Below are 15,689 nucleotides of genomic sequence, written 5' to 3'. Positions count from 1 at the left end.
CCCCCCCCCCCCCCCCAGCCCAGTTCCAGGCCCAGGGGAGGTTCTCACACGAATCAAATCCAGCAGCAGGGAGGCCTGGAAGGTCCAGTCCAGCCGCAGAGCCTCATTCTGCAGCAGGTCCTCCAGGCTGCCCCGGGCACAGTGCTCCAGCACCAGGGCACTCACCCCAGGGGCCACGAAGAACCCCAGGCAGGTGGCAATGTTCTCATGCCGCAGCTCTCGCATCTGCCAGGGAAATGAGCATTGTGGAGCCCCCGGGGGTTGGGCCGGGTGAAATCCACACCCGGACTCTCAGTACGTCAGCACAGGGCTGAGCATAGAGAGGCATCAGACATGTTAGATGGGCAGATGGATGATGGATGCATGATAAGCGGAGGATAAATGGATGGGTGGGTGGATGGATGGATGGATGAGTAAGTGAGTGAAAACACAATAGATGAATAAGTGAATGAGCTGTAACCAGTTCCATGGTACAGGGATCTAAGCCTGTTTCCCAACCTAAGTGGCACCATGAACCTGAAAACCCCAAGACTCAGTGACCGATAAGGAGAAGAAAAGATGCAGAGGGGACCAGGGCCGAGCAGAAAGCAGCCTCCCTGATGGCTGCCCAACAGGCCAGAGAGCTTGAACCCAACCTGCGAGGCTAGCATTTGCTCAAGCAAAAAAGGTGGAACCCTTGCCTAGGAAGTCCCTCCTCAGAAACACAGTTCAGGGATCAACTAAGAGAGGGGGAGCTGAACACTCTCCCCCTTAGAGATTCACACGCATATTAACATACTAGAGGCCCAATGCATGAAATTCGTGCAAGGGGCTCGGCCCTCGCAGCCCTGGCTTTGTCCAGAAGGTCGTCTGGAAGGACGTCCAGAAGGTCGTTCGGTTGTCAGTCTAATTAGCATATTATGCTTTTATTATTATAGATGTGGGGAGGTAAGAATGGCCTCAGATCCTTTGACATCCCTGCCATCAAGAGGTGGGGCCTCTGTGCCCTCCCCTTGAGTCTGAGCGGGCTCTGTGACACTGGGACCAATAGGACATGGTAGAAGTGGTCCGGGGAGTTTCAGGTCTGGGTCTCACAAGACTGACAGCTTCTATTTCCTGCCTGTTGGAACCCTGAATGACCACAAGAAGTCCCTCTACCCAGAGTCACCAGGCTAGAGAGACCACATGGAGAGGCCCTAGAAAAATTGTTTAGCCGAGCCCTGCCCAAATTTCCTACCCACAAAATTGTAAGATATTATAAGATAATTTGGGGGAGTATTTTAGTTGCTGCTTTAAGCCAGTATATTTGGGGGTAAATTGTTACACAGGCATAGATAGCAAGAACAGCATGTTAGAAATCCTGAGAAGGCCTATCGCTCACGCAAGCAATTTCCAAACTCATTTGACCACCATTGAGCCTTTTCTTCTAGGAGACATCTATGCACATTGGCTACAAGATGCCCACTGAAACGCCTAACCTCCAGTCACTTAGTCTCTACAAACCTAATTTCAGATGTTGGGAATAATAATAAAATTCACAATTTATCAAAGCTGCACCACTTGGCAGGACATTGCTAGTTTTTTTCATATTTTCTCTCCCATCCTCGGAGCTCCCCTGGGGTGGTTTTATTAGCTCCATTCTACAAGAAAGCTAAGTGTCCCGAGAGGGCAGGATTCCACCTGGGCTCTTCCTGACTCAGATCCTGGGCTCATCCTCCATCCCCCAGCCTCTCAGGGTGGTGACAATCTCAGGGGTGAAGGGACTTATATGATTAATGATGATAAGTGGCTGAAAGGGATCCCGTCTCTTCTCCATGGCTGTATCCTCCAAACCCAGAACACAGCTTGGCAGAGTTGGTGCTCAATAAATAGTGAATAAACGGGTGGGTGGGTGGAGGGATGGCCACAGGATGAGGCCCTTTGACGGTGCTGAATGCACACAGGTGGTGATACTGATGGGAACGTGGCCCTGGTGGTCATGGCAATGATCACATGAAGGTGGTGACATGACTTTGGGATGCTGGTGTGTGATGGCGACGGTGAGGGTGTATAACTGAGATGGGCGTGTTGGCAATGTGGTGGCAATCGTGCTAATAGCAGGACTTCCTTCCAGACCAACAGGGTCTCCTGACGGCACCCCGTCCCCAGCCCCCCTCCAGGCCCTCTGCAGCCCTACCTTTCTCAGGAGGCGGAGGCAGCTGGGCCGCAGCTCCGGGGCCGTGCCAGCTTCAAACGTCTTCAGCCGCACCCACTCCCCCTGCTCAAGGAGGAACACGAGTTCAGCTGCTGCTAGTTCCCACCTGGGTGACCTCGGGCGGACCCTCAGCCTCTCTCAGCCTGAGCTTTCCCCCATAAATGTGTTCTTTCTGTGTGCTCCGAGGCCAGGGGACACAAAAGTTGGACTTTGGCTGTGGCCCTGGGGAAGAGCCGGGGGCCCGGCTTGGCTCACAGACTCAAGTTCCTGTCCTAACTCCACCACTTTCAAGCCCTGTGACCTTGGGCAGGTGACTGCAGATCTCTGAGCTTCACGTTTCAATTCTGATGCCCACCCCCAGGCAAGCCTGACGAGATGGCGGATATCAAGGCGTTAGCGCCTGGCCCTAAGGTCAGTGTTACTCTGCAGGGCCTCAGACACCCCAAACCCTGGAAGTGAGGGGCTCTGTGACCCAGGGACTCCAGGGCAGGGGGAGAGGCAGAAGCCTCCACCCAGAGCTGTCCCCTCAGCCCTCTCTCCCTCTCAGCGAGGCCTTCCAGCCTCCTCAACCTCAGTGGCAGCCTGAGGGCCAACTTGGAGAAGCAAACCAAACGTGCTTTGTGCATCTTTAAAGCCTCCTTTCAGCAGAAAAGAAAAAGGGATGGAATTCCCTGAGGAGAAGGTAGAAAAGGAGCAAGAGCCACATGTTCCTTCCTGCAGAAACCATTAGCTGCTCATGGAGCGTGAGCCAGGGAGAGGGAAGCGGAGCCTCAATGAGCTGCTGCCTTTGAGGACACAGCACCTGAGAAATACAAGTGTCCTCAGCGACCTCAGAATCTCCCAGTCTAACCTCTGACCTCCCAGCTCCCTGCCAGCTGGGAGGAGGAGTGGCTGTCCTGGGCTGGTGCTGCCCCCACAAGTCAGGGTCTCAGGGACCGGGCTCACACTGGCCGTCACCGGAGCAGGCAGGCGTGCGGCCTGGGCTGGCCCGGTGCTGAGAGAGCCCTGGGGTGGACCCACCGCTGACAGTGCCCAGGAACTAGCTGTTGCCCACGTGGCTGGTCGGATCACCAGCCATGCCGGACGGGAGCTGGGAGTCCTGCTTCCCAGTCCTAGCCCTGACGCCCACTTGCTAGGGGACCCAGGAAAGTCACTGTCCTTCTTCAGGCCTCAGTTTCCCATTCAGTGATTAGGGTGGGGCATAGGGACCCGAGAGGCTTCTCCTAACCCAACCACAGCTCCCCAGGTCTGGGCATGGGGTGACAGAGGCTCCCACCTGGTACAGGGCCACGTTGGTAGGCTCCTGGGGGCTCCTGGCTGACCCCAGGGCCACCGACCTCAGGCTCCCACCATCTGCTGCACTTCTTGATTCACTCGCACTATCCCTGTCCGTATGCAGCCTCTGGAGGGGGCAGACACGGTCAAAAGCTGAGCCGGGCCTCAGTCCCCTGCGTGCGCACCCAGCCCAGCGCCTGGCCCACCCACCTGACTGCTCAGAGGTGGATGGATGAAGGCCAGCTCCTGGGCTGTCAGCAGGATCCTGTGAGGCCCCCGCACCAGCTGCAGCTGCCGGACGCCCAGTCTGGAGGGGAGAGAGAGTGCAGGGCAGAGGGGCTGGCACGAGCGTCACTCCTGCCTCCGTCCGGCCCCTTTGTCTTGCCTCCAACCCAGAGCCCTCACCTATCCTCTCTCCGTTTCCTTTCCTGCCTCCCCGGCAGTCCCCGCTGGGCTGAGAGGGGCCCACCAGGCAGTGCCCCCCTCAGAGGCCCTCAGCCCGGCTCAGAGCTGGACTCGCAGCCTGATGTGCCTGCTGGTCTCGGCCTCAGTGTCCCCACGTCGCCTGGAGGCCTCAGGGGCGGCCAGAGCCTGGGGGCGGCCTGGGAGAGGGGGCTGCCCCTTCCTGGGTGTGGCTGAGGCTCAGGGAACAGGCGTCCTGAGACCCAGAAAGAACTGTTTCCAAAGCTGAAGGTCGTCCTGGCCAAGCCCACTGCACAGGTGCTTGGCTGAAACTCAGGAGGACGGGGTCTTGTGTGAGGCTCAGGCTTCTTCCCCAAGTCTCCCACGGGCCTCCTCAGGAGGCCCCCGGCCTTCACAGAGTCTGGCAGAGGCTCTAGGATGGACAGGAGTGCAGGACCATCCTGAGGTCCTGGGAATAGACGATGGGAAAGCCAGGGCTCTGCCCACAGGAGGGAGGTCCGGAGGGGCTAGGGGCACAGAGGGGCAGTGCCAGGCTCAGGCACACAGTCTCACCTGATGAGGCAAGTAAGGGCCCCACCCGCTAGCACCACGACACAGGCCAGGGCCAGAGCGAGGAAGCTGCCCGGGGGCTGCGTACCTGGCGGGGAGGAGAGGGCAGACGTGAGTCCTAACAATAACAACCGCACAAGGAGTACAGCCCCTCACGCAGCTCCTGCACTGCTTCTTGGTCCCCTCTGGGGAATGGGGACACAAACCTCTGCCCACCGCCTCCCAGGGGTGAAGTTCAGAATGGCCCCCAATTAGGAAGTTCCTATCTGTGGCCAGATCATCACACACAGAGATTGATTCCAGTGTTGCTGTCTGGGTTCTCACCTCAGGCTCCCTGCCTTGGCCAGGAGCACCCTGCTCAGACCCCATCATAGTCCTGATCACACTATGGCCTTTTGTCTGCTGGATGTCAGGTCTCTTTTCACTGGACTGAGAGCAGCTGGGCAGCAGGGCCTGTGTCTTAGTCATCTCAGGGTCCCTGGCTGCTAACACAGGGCCTGGACACGGCAGGTGCTGGGTTAAAACTGTGTATCCCTGTCCGTTGTTATCCTACTTCTTCTTACATGCCCTTCACAATGGGCCGCTCACTACTTGTTCTGGCAGTCAGCGCCATTGTCATTCACGTTGACTGTCAGAAGAGTCCTCCTCACACTGAATCCGAATCTTGAGCCCTGATGCCAGGAGTTGGATGAAAAGCGGCTGCCTGGGACCGTGTGCTCTGTGAGTGTTTTAGCCCTTCTCAGCGGAGGGGGAGGCCTTGCTAACCTTCCCTGCACTTCACAACTGTTGGTTCGATCTTCTCTACAGAGTGCCAAGTCTCTTCTTCCTACCTGTTCCTGCACCTCACAGGACTGACCTGACTGTCCACATGGAGAGCCTTAATGAGTGACGGATGGATGGATGGATGGATGGATGGATTGATGGATGGATGGATGGGTAAATGGATGGATGGATGGATGGATGGATGGATGGATGGATGGATGGATGGATGGATGGATGGATGGATGGATGGATGGATGGATGGATGGATGGATGGATGGATGGATGGATGGATGGATGGATGGATGGATGGATGGATGGATGGATGGATGGATGGATGGATGGATGGATGGATGGATGGATGGATGGATGGATGGATGGATGGATGGATGGATGGATGGATGGATGGATGGATGGATGGATGGATGGATGGATGGATGGATGGATGGATGGATGGATGGATGGATGGATGGATGGATGGATGGATGGATGGATGGATGGATGGATGGATGGATGGATGGATGGATGGATGGATGGATGGATGGATGGATGGATGGATGGATGGATGGATGGATGGATGGATGGATGGATGGATGGATGGATGGATGGATGGATGGATGGATGGATGGATGGATGGATGGATGGATGGATGGATGGATGGATGGATGGATGGATGGATGGATGGATGGATGGATGGATGGATGGATGGATGGATGGATGGATGGATGGATGGATGGATGGATGGATGGATGGATGGATGGATGGATGGATGGATGGATGGATGGATGGATGGATGGATGGATGGATGGATGGATGGATGTGGATGGATGGGTGGGTAGATGAATTACCTCTGGTGCAGAGTGCACTGGGGTCAAACCAGCAGCTGGAGTCACGTGCCGGAGGGGCCCCTCCTGGAAAGTGGATGGCCCTGCCCAGGGGCTGCACCTGCCACGTGCCTGTGTCCAGGACGTGGGTGGGGACCAACTGGCTTTCCTGACCATCTGTGTCCAAAATGACATACTGAGCCAGCCTCCTGCCCTTCTCATCTGTCCGGATCCTCTGGCTAAAGCCAGCCACATCCAGAGCCCCTGTGTGGGCCCCCAGGTGGGCCCCAGAGAGCCCTGCCCCATGGCTCCCAGAGCGGTTCAGGGCATAGGCCAGCAGGACCACAGCATCATAGATGGTCCCAAAGAGCGGGGACACCTGTGGAAGAGAAGGTCCCTCAACCCCATTGCCCCCGGCACAGGCTCCCAGAAACGCCTGAGCCCCGGCCCTCCTGCCAGCAGCCATCGCCAGGATCATCATCCCTAACCATCACCCCACCATATTCCTCTCTTCGATCCCACCATCGCCTCAGTCCCCACTCAGCAGCCGCACAATCCCCATGACTGCCACCATCATGGCCACCAACACCACCAACCCTGACGTCTCACAGGCACCTCAGATCTACCTAATATGCCCCGAACAGAACTCCCGGTCCTGCAAGGGCCTGCCTGGTTCTACCACACCAAGCCCGTCCTCCCTCCCTTGTTTCAGGAAATGGAACTGCCACCTGCCTAGTGTCTCAAACCTCAGCCTGATTCCCGACTCCTCTCTTTCTCGCTTCCAGTTCATCAGCACATCTTTTTGGCTTTATTTCAGAATTTATTCCAAACTCAACTGCCTGCTCACCAACTACTCCTGCCACCTGGGTCTGTGTTACTCTCGCCGCTCACCTGGACCACACAGGAGCTTCCCAAGGGCCTCCTTGCTCCATTGAGCTCTCTTTGGGCCATTTCCCATAAAGCAACCAAAGTGATTTTTAAAAAGGCAAATCAAATAATTTCTTACTTAAACCCCACTGATGGTTTCTCTTATGTTAAGTTCAGGCTCCTAACTCTGGCCTAGAATGACCCTCATGATGAGGCCCAAGCTCATCTCGGATCCCTCTCCCCATCACTCATGACAGTCCAGCCACTCCTTCTACCTGCTCCTCTGGCTTTGAAGCACACGCTGCCCCGGGGCCTTTGCACTTGCTGTTTTCCCCTACCTGGCTGCTCTTCATCCAGAGCTTCACCTGGCTGCCTCCTTATCACTCAGCACACAGCTCAAGTGCCACCTCCTCAGCGGGCTTCCCTGCCCACCCTATCTCTTGTTGCCCACTCTCCACCCCAGCCACTCTCTGTCACTTTACCCTGTTTTATCTTATCGGCAACATTGTCACTGTAAAATTTTGTTATCATGTTGGTCGGTTATTGTCTATCTCACACCAACAGAATGGAAGCTCCCTGAAAGCCAGCTCTGTCTTGTCCATCATTGTGTTCCCGCCACCTGGCACAGTGGCACATGAGAAGGACACACGTCACATTTGTCAGATGAATCACTGGCTTAATGACCCTTCATCAGCATCTGAATCTTTGTCACCACCTCTAGGCACCATTGTCTTCTTATATCAAGAAGCACAGCCACCTGAGTCTATGAGTCCAAGCAGAGCCACAGCCACAACCCCCACCCAATACTCCTCAGATTCACCGTGGTGACTCCAGAAGACTTTCCCACTCTCCCACACTGCCAACACTCTCCCCTTCTAATCTGCACAACTTGCTAGAGAGATACAGAGCAAGGAGAGGAAGAATGTCTGCAAGAGAAAGAGGCTGGGCCAGAAATGACAAATAGAGGAATTGAGTCAGAGTTTTAAAAAAGAGAAGCAAACGAGACTCAAGAGGAGAAGTGACCCAGCAGGCCAAAAGAGTGAATAATGTGAGAAAGAACACACACACACACACACACACACACACACACACACTCCCTATGAAAGAAAGAGAGAGTATTCCAGGGACCAGACCCTTTGTCAAATAAGGGATGGGTCCTGTGCCCACAGGGGAGGTGGGACTGACAGGCCAGGTGGGCAGCTGGCCAAGGCCAGGAAGGCCTGCATGGGGGCGGAGCGCATGCACACCTGCCCCTGACCCCATGCTCTGAACCCTGTGAGGGTCTGCACTGACCTACCTGCTCTGGCTCCAGGTGGGCGGCTCCCTCTTCACTGGCCCCGGCAGCTTTGATGACCTCGTCCACGGGGCCAGACTCCAGGGTGACGCTGAGCACGGCATCATAGACCTCCCGAAGGGGCCCACCGCGGCCCAGGGCTGGGTAGGAGCGGTTCCGGTAGGGCAAGGCGAAGAGCATGGTGTCGTAGGGCAGGAAGACCAGCCTCCCATCTGCCAGGCCCTGGGCCCACGCTTGTCTCAGAAGGGCCATCTGCTCAGAGCCTCCCAGGAGCGCCGAGTGCATGCACAGCACCACGACTGGAGGCAGACGTGGCAGGCTCACTTTTGCAGCCTTCCCTGGAGCCCAGAAGTCAGTGGCCCCGAGCTCTTAGGTCCTCCCCGACCCTCTGCTGCCCCTGCCAAGCGCCCTCCCTCCCCATCAGTCTGAGGAAAGGAGAAATACGCCCTCTATCTGCTCCCTCTGTAACCATAACATCCAGGACCACCCAATCTCACCTGAGACTAGCTCCCTTCCAGCCGGCACACCCAATCATCATGACCCACTTCCCACCCTCCCTGTGCCCTGCTGTCTCTGACAACTGCTAGTGTATACTGACAGCTTGCTCTTGTTAGCCTGAAGTACTTTTGCAAACATTTAGTCATTTGATATTACAACGGTACTAAGAAGTATGTTTATCATTATCTCTACTTTCAGATGAGGAAACCAAGGCCCAGAGAGGTTAAGGAGTGGCCTCAGGTTCCTGTTGCAAGCCCTTTCTCCAAAAAAGCCAGGAATACGGAATCACCAAGGAAGGTCGATGGTCTTGCTGGGGCCTGAGGACCCTGGTCATGTGGAAGTCAGAGCCTGAAGCCCAGCCTCTGCTGAGCCTGGGTGGCCATGTTATGTGGACATGGGTGGGAGCCACCCCATCTTGGCCTCAGAATAGTAAGAAAGGTCCTCGGAGAGAGACCCAGCAGGACTGAAGGGACACAGAACCAGGGCTTCCTTTGTCCCTTTTCCTCTGCCTGGCTTCTGTTCCACTTCTCACCAAATCTCCTCTCTCTTACTGGGAGTTGGAACTGTTCTATATTTGGCCACACGAGGGAGCTAATGCACAAAACTGGGGAGGCTAATGGGTAAAAGCCTACATTGATTGTAAGCAGTGCTCTCTGTGTGCAGGGCAGGGCTCTAAGCCCTTTATCTCCTCTTCACAACCCATGAAGTAAGGACTTTTATGAGGTTCATATCATTGATGAGGAAATTATAGCACAGAGAGGTTTAGTGACTTGTCTGAGGTCACACAGCTGGTAGGAAGTGGGTCAAGTGTGGGATCCTGGCTATCTGAGTCCAGAGCATGTGCCCCTAACCACTCTGCATCCTGGCTCCTGCAAGTCAGCACAGTGGCTGGAACGCAATCTCCTGCAAGTGTTGGAGAGGGAGTCTGATGAGCTTCCCCCACCGACTGCCACCATGTTCCAGCCACACAGAGGTGAATGGCTCATTCTCCCAGTCCTGTTAACACACTAGCTCCATTGCTTTGCGCTAGCTGACCCCTCTGGTTGGAATGCCTACCCCCTCACCCCCTTCTGCAATCAACTTCTCATTTTCAGGCTCTGCCCTAATGTCACCTCCTCTGTGAAGCCCTGCCCACCCCCGAGTAGATCAGCTCCCCCAGCCTCTGGGCTCCTCTGTTGTCTAAATACACATCTGTCTCCTGCCAGACTCCAGCCTCACTGCTGGGACCCAGCCAGTTCCTCCCCCATCCCCAGAGCCTTGCTCAGTGACTCTTGGTTGAATGTTTACACAGCACTTGGTTACATACATCTGCTCCTTGGGAAGTGGGTTTCCTCCTTCTCCTTTCACCTGCTGGAAAACCTGGGCTCGGAGAAGCGAGGCCCCACCCCGAGGGGCAGCGGGAACACCTGGGCCAGGTCCCTTGCTCCACTCTGCTCTAAGTCACCACCCAGCCACGCGAGCTCGGGGGCTGCCAGCCCGCCCCTCCTCCCTGGAACTGGCCTCAGTGCCCCTGGATCTAGAACTTGGTGGTTGGTCTCAGTGGTTTTCAAACTGTGCCCAATGGTAAGAAATACATTTTACCTTTGTGTGCTCTCAAATGAGTATATGAAACTTGAGTGCACTCACAAAACTGAAAGGAGGTTTCCAAGAGCGAGACTTCATCCTGCTATCTGCAATGCACTCTCACGTTCACTACTTGTATTTCCATTCTGTTTCATTCTTCTCTATCGCTTTCGGTTTCATTCTCTTTCTTATTGTTGTAATGCTGGTCTGATTCACTAAGTTAGTTTATGGACTCAAATGGCCCACAGTGTGAAAACCCCAGTCTAGATGAACTCTAGGATCCCTTCTGTCTTCCAGGCGACACCTCTTCCTATACCCCCCCTCTGGCATGCATCTCCCTGGGTAACCACTTCCTTAAAGACATGTCAAGTGTCACCTCCTCCAGGAAGCCTCCTCCGGTCCTCCAGGGCCCAGCCCCGTGCCCCCTCCGATGCTCCCGGCCTCTGCTTCTTGGGATGATCTTGACCTCTCCGTCATAAGCACCTGTCTGTTCATCACCCATGCAACCCAGCACCCAGCACAGCAGGGGCTTGATAAATCCAGGAAGTAATCAATCAATCAATCAATCAATCAACCAATCCATGAAAGTTCTGAGTCTAATTCTAAGAAACAAAGACTGGCTCTAACTCCCTCCCTGGGGCTCCCTTCCTACGCTCTCATCTCCTTCTCTGTACCAGGCAAGGACTAAGATAGCCCTTGGCTCCCACTAGCTGATGTTATGCATCTCCCTGGGTAACCACTTCCTTAAAGACATGTCAAGTGTCACCTCCTCCAGGAAGCCTCCTCCGGTCCTCCAGGGCCCAGCCCCGTGCCCCCTCCGATGCTCCCGGCCTCTGCTTCTAGGGATGATCTTGACCTCTCTGTCATAAGCACCTGTCTGTTCAGCACCCATGCAACCCAGCACCCAGCACAGCAAGGGCTTGATAAATTCAGAAAGCGATCAATCAATCAATCAAGCAATCAAGCAATGAATCCATAAAGTTCTGAGTCTAATTCCAAGAAACAAAGACTGGCTCTAACTCCCTCCCTGGGGCTTCCTTCCTACGCTCTCATCCCCTTCTCTGTACCCGGCAAGGACTAAGATAGCTCTGGGCTCCCACTCCACAGCTGATGTTTGAATCAGAACTCAAACTCCGCTGAACTTGCCAGCTGTGTGACTTGGGCATGTTACTTCCCTTCTCTGAGCTGCAAAGTGCAGGCCTCAGCAGGACTAGCTCACAGGGCTTCTGGAAGGTTAACGCAGGGTCAAGTGCTCAGCCCAGCGTCTGATGTGGAGGGAACTCCCCATCAGTGGCCACATGGAGTCCAGGCCGCCCACAGGAGGGAGGCAGCACGTGCACTTACCCTTCAGGCCGTCCACGCCGCGCAGCTGCTTCAGTACCTCTGTGGCCCCCTGCTCCCCGGGTCCCAGAGAAGCCACCAGCACCACAGGCAACCCGTGTGTCCTGAGAGTCACGGCCACCTGCCGGGCTGTAGCCACCCAGATGTCCTGGTGGGAGGACACGATGGCCACACGAGCCCAGCCGAAGTGTTTCATGACGGACAGCAGCACGTGGGTGGCCGAAGGTAACGTGGGCACCAGCTCACCTCCTCCCAAAGGGGCCTCGCATGCCCAGGAGAAGAGGGTCTTGCCCCAGCCTTGGGCCAGCAGGGCTGCCGCTGGGCAGTAACCAGGGTTGACAGGACCCACGAAAGCAGCTACAGTGTTCTGGTGGACCAGAAACGTGGCCAGGGCGCGAGGCGTGTCACAGCCCGTGGGCAGGACCACGGAAGCCAGCCGCGAGCCCAGCATCAGTGAGGAGTCCTGGTTGGCTCGGTCCACAGCCAGCTGGGCAGCTACTCTGGGGAGAGCCTGGGCAAAGATGAGGTCACAGTCCCAGGGACCCAGCACCCCCAGGGTAAACGTCCCCACCCCCCAGGCCCGACTGGGGAGGGAGCCAGCCCATAGAAGGGCACCCCAAAGAGCCACAGAGAAAAGCGGCAGGGAAGGGGCTCCCCTCGGACGGATGAAAGGGGACTCCCGCAGACCCGGGCAAGTCTTCCCGTGGGGCCGCCTCCAGTGCCAACCTTCAGGGTACAAGCCCCCCTGCGGTCCTGGGAAAGAGGAGAACGACAAGGTTTCCAGCATCTTCTGCCAGCACTTTCGACATAATTTGGAGACAGCTCCCTACACACACACACACACACACACACCCAGAAACTCAGCCTCCTCATTAGTAAAACAAGGGATTTGGACCCGTGATGTTGGGAGGCCCCATGATGCCCACGCCTGGTCCTGGGCTGGCGCTCGGTGGCTCAGCGTGTGGGCTCTGGAGCTGGAGCTGGCCAGACTCGCTCACTGCTTCCCATCCTCGTGGCCCTACACCAGTCTCTGAAGTTTCCTAGCCCCATCTTCCTCTTTGGTAAAATGTGGATAATGAAAGTTATTTGATGGAGTTACGGTGGACATGATGTGAAGCACTTATCACAGTCCCTGGAACTTAGGTGTCCCATAAACCCTACCTCTGTCCAGCTATTGCTATTGTTTCTCCCTGCACTCGCCCTCCAAGGTGGGCCAAGTTCTCCTGGTGCCTCGGAGCCTCCCTGCCTCTTACCCTCAAGCCCAGCACCGTTCCATGGCACCTGACCCTGCTGGAACCCATGGGTCCCCCGGTGTAAGCAGGGCCTGGGTCAGGTAGCTCCCCTGTCCCATGTCTGTGGCTAGAGGGCTTACGATGCATGTGCACAGTTCCCTCTCGGTCCCCACACAGCCCTGTGCAGTCAGAGGACTTTCTATCCTTATTGTGCAGGTGAGGAAACTCAGGGGAACTGAGGGGAGGGCCTCTGGACTGGGGCCTCCCCACTCCGTCCTAGTGTGCCAGGACCTCGATGCCGTCCTGCAGCCGGGAAACCCTGCCTGGCCTCTGCCTGCATCCCTAGCATTGTCCTTCCCCACCCACGGGACTCAGCCAAGTCCCCCCACAACGCTCATGCAGCCAGCAGCCTTCCACCTGGGTGCCCCAGGAAGGCATGAGACCCCTCCTCACCCTTCAGAAGCTGCCAGGCTGGTAGGGAGGCGGGTCCCAGCCAGGAACAGAGCTGACCACAGTGCGGGCAGTAGGCAGGGCCAGTGGGGAGGCTCAGGGAGGGCTTCCCAGGGGAGGCCCAGCTGGAACTAGCTGACCCTGGGAAGTGTAGAGCGAGAGAGTAAGAGTAAACCCTCCCAATGCCAACAGTGATGGCCTGTGCAGAGTAGCTTCTTAGAAATTATGTTCAGAGCAGAGGAATAAGAAGGGCCCTGGAATCACACAGATGAATCCATCCTACTTTTATCACTCACTAGCCCCTAACCTTGGGCAAGACGCTTAACTTCTCTGAGCCTCAGCGTCCTCATCTGTAAAATGGAGATGAGAACAGCCACCGGTAGTGCTGTGTGAAGACTGCAATGTGGAGAGCACTGTGGGGACACTCACTGTGTAAGTAGGTGAGTAAGCAGCACTTAGTAAAGGGAGTAAGCAGGTACTTTCTAAACGGCACAGTTACCACCGCCATCACTATCTGTGGATCTTTGGGGGGAGGCAGGTGCACTGCGTCTAAAGAGAGCTGGCTGGGAGGTGGGAGTCTGAGTTCCAGCCCCAGTCCCACCTCTGCCCCACTCAGAGCCTCGGCCCCTTGGCTGTAAAGAAGCCAGTTTGCAGAGCTGGCCAACTGTGGTTCCTCCGGGTCTGATACCAGGGTTCTCCCAGCTCAGGGCTCAGAGACTTGGGGGGACGGCTGCTCTTCCGCCTGCCTCTGAGGAGCCCTTTGCACCCTCCCTCCTCTTCTGCCATGATGCTCCACGTGGGCTCCTAGCAGCCGCCCCTCAGGACGAGCCCCTGGGAGGAGCTGGGCTTGTTCTGGGCTCACACAGAGCTAATCATTTCCGGGTGGGAATAAAGCGTATGTGGCTGATACTAATGACAGCCACCTCGCCCCTCAGTTTGTACTTTCCGAAGCATTTGTGACCCACTGCTTTGCCTGTATTCCCCGAGGCCCTGAGTAGAGGCAACCTGACTGAGTGGGACAGTGACTGTCTGAGGGCTCACCGAAAGTTAGGGCTGAGCTGAAATAGGGTTTGGCTTCCCATGGCCCAGGCAAAGGCAAACTCACCTCTTTTGATTGAATACCCCAAACATCAAAACTGAAGTATCCTGGGAGAGCTAAACATCTAAACCAAGTCCTCTGTGTACAGGTGGGGAAACCGAGGCGCCAAAAGGAGGAATAAGAAGGGCCTTCCCTAGGTCCCGCAGCAGCAGGCTCCCCTGGCCCCACTGTCCTGCTGGCCACTCTCAGTGTCTGGGAATTCTGCATCTGATGGGCTGCAGGGGCTCACAGAAGGCTGAGGCCTGTAGCAGGGTCAGCCGGGGGTGGGGGGTGAGGAGGGGCAGGGCAGGAGCCAGCGTTAACTGCAGCGCTGCTGCTGATTTGTGGGATGGAGTTCACATTTCTTTCTATGCCCCGGTTTTTCCATTTGTACAGGGAGGGCTTAATTTAGATGTTTAGGTCTCCAAAGATCCTTTAGTTCTGATGTCCGGGTTGTTAATAAATATCAGGAAACAGGCGATATCCTGAGGCTGGCCATGTCCCCTCTCCCAGGAGTATGTGGGCTGCCAGTGCTCCCACCTCCAGCACGATGGGCTAATGCACACCTTCCTGGAGAGAGATCACTTGCATTTTTAACCACAGATTGCTTGGCTCATAGAGCCAAGTTCAAGGAGTTAGTTAACTCCATACGATCATAACCCAAAAAGATAAAGAAGCCTTTAGCTACATTAACAGACTAAACCCCCCAAATAGGGAAGATGCCAGGAAGCCAGGGAATGGGAATGGGGGATTCCTGTCAGAGTCAAGGCTCCTCCCACCTCTGTACCCAAGGGTCACCCTTCTGACCCCCACCCTGGCCCTTCTTGCCTTCCTTCAGGACAAGATCCCTAAAGACCCACCTGCCATACTGCGCTGTTGGGGCTGACTCCCTGCCTCTTTGTGGCTCTTAGGCTCCCGCACCAGGGTCCTCGATGTCAAGCTCTTCAAACAGGCTCTGGCCTGGGGAGCCCCCATTGTCACGACAGCCTGTGTGTCACCATTCCTGCTGCCCTCGGCTGCCAGTGACTCCTGCCTGAGGCTTCATATATGGCTCATTCCCTCACTGCCCCCCTCAGGAACCTGAAGAAGCCACGTGGAAAATTGGATCTGTTCAGACTCCAGGGCTCTGGGGAACCAAGCCAGAAAGGAAGGAGGGAATGAAGGAGAGAGGACCTGAGGGAGGAAGGGAGGGAAAGAAGGAGGGAGGTAGGGAGGGAAGGAGGGAGGGGAGATGTCTTCAGCACTCCGGACAGCTCCAGACCGGGCTGGGTACTCCCAGGAGGAAGGATGAGCCAGCACTAAAGAACCCAGCATTATTGAACACCCACTATGTGCCAACACTATTTATACAACCCACTGAGAC

General features: G+C 56.0%; 1 protein-coding gene across 1 annotated transcript in view; it reads right to left on the bottom strand.

Moving 5' to 3' along the window:
* The window catches only part of LOC102242149 (olfactory guanylyl cyclase GC-D), a 32,673-nt gene extending 19,806 nt beyond the window's left edge, over window positions 1–12,867 (bottom strand). The window contains exons 1-9 of the mRNA XM_014540364.1: window positions 12,848–12,867; window positions 11,570–12,150; window positions 8,168–8,463; window positions 6,028–6,382; window positions 4,424–4,508; window positions 3,659–3,755; window positions 3,450–3,575; window positions 2,156–2,236; window positions 49–225 (exon numbers count right to left, since the gene is read on the bottom strand). Of these exons, the coding sequence (XP_014395850.1) occupies window positions 49–225; window positions 2,156–2,236; window positions 3,450–3,575; window positions 3,659–3,755; window positions 4,424–4,508; window positions 6,028–6,382; window positions 8,168–8,463; window positions 11,570–12,150; window positions 12,848–12,867 (1,818 nt within the window). The remainder of the gene's footprint in view (window positions 1–48; window positions 226–2,155; window positions 2,237–3,449; window positions 3,576–3,658; window positions 3,756–4,423; window positions 4,509–6,027; window positions 6,383–8,167; window positions 8,464–11,569; window positions 12,151–12,847) is intronic.
* Between the last annotated feature and the right edge of the window lie 2,822 nt (window positions 12,868–15,689).

This window comes from Myotis brandtii, unplaced genomic scaffold (assembly GCF_000412655.1).
Source record: "Myotis brandtii unplaced genomic scaffold, ASM41265v1 scaffold244, whole genome shotgun sequence".
NCBI lineage: Eukaryota > Metazoa > Chordata > Mammalia > Chiroptera > Vespertilionidae > Myotis > Myotis brandtii.
The sequence above is the reverse complement of the archived record's forward strand: the minus strand, read 5'-3'. Positions and strand labels throughout refer to the sequence as shown.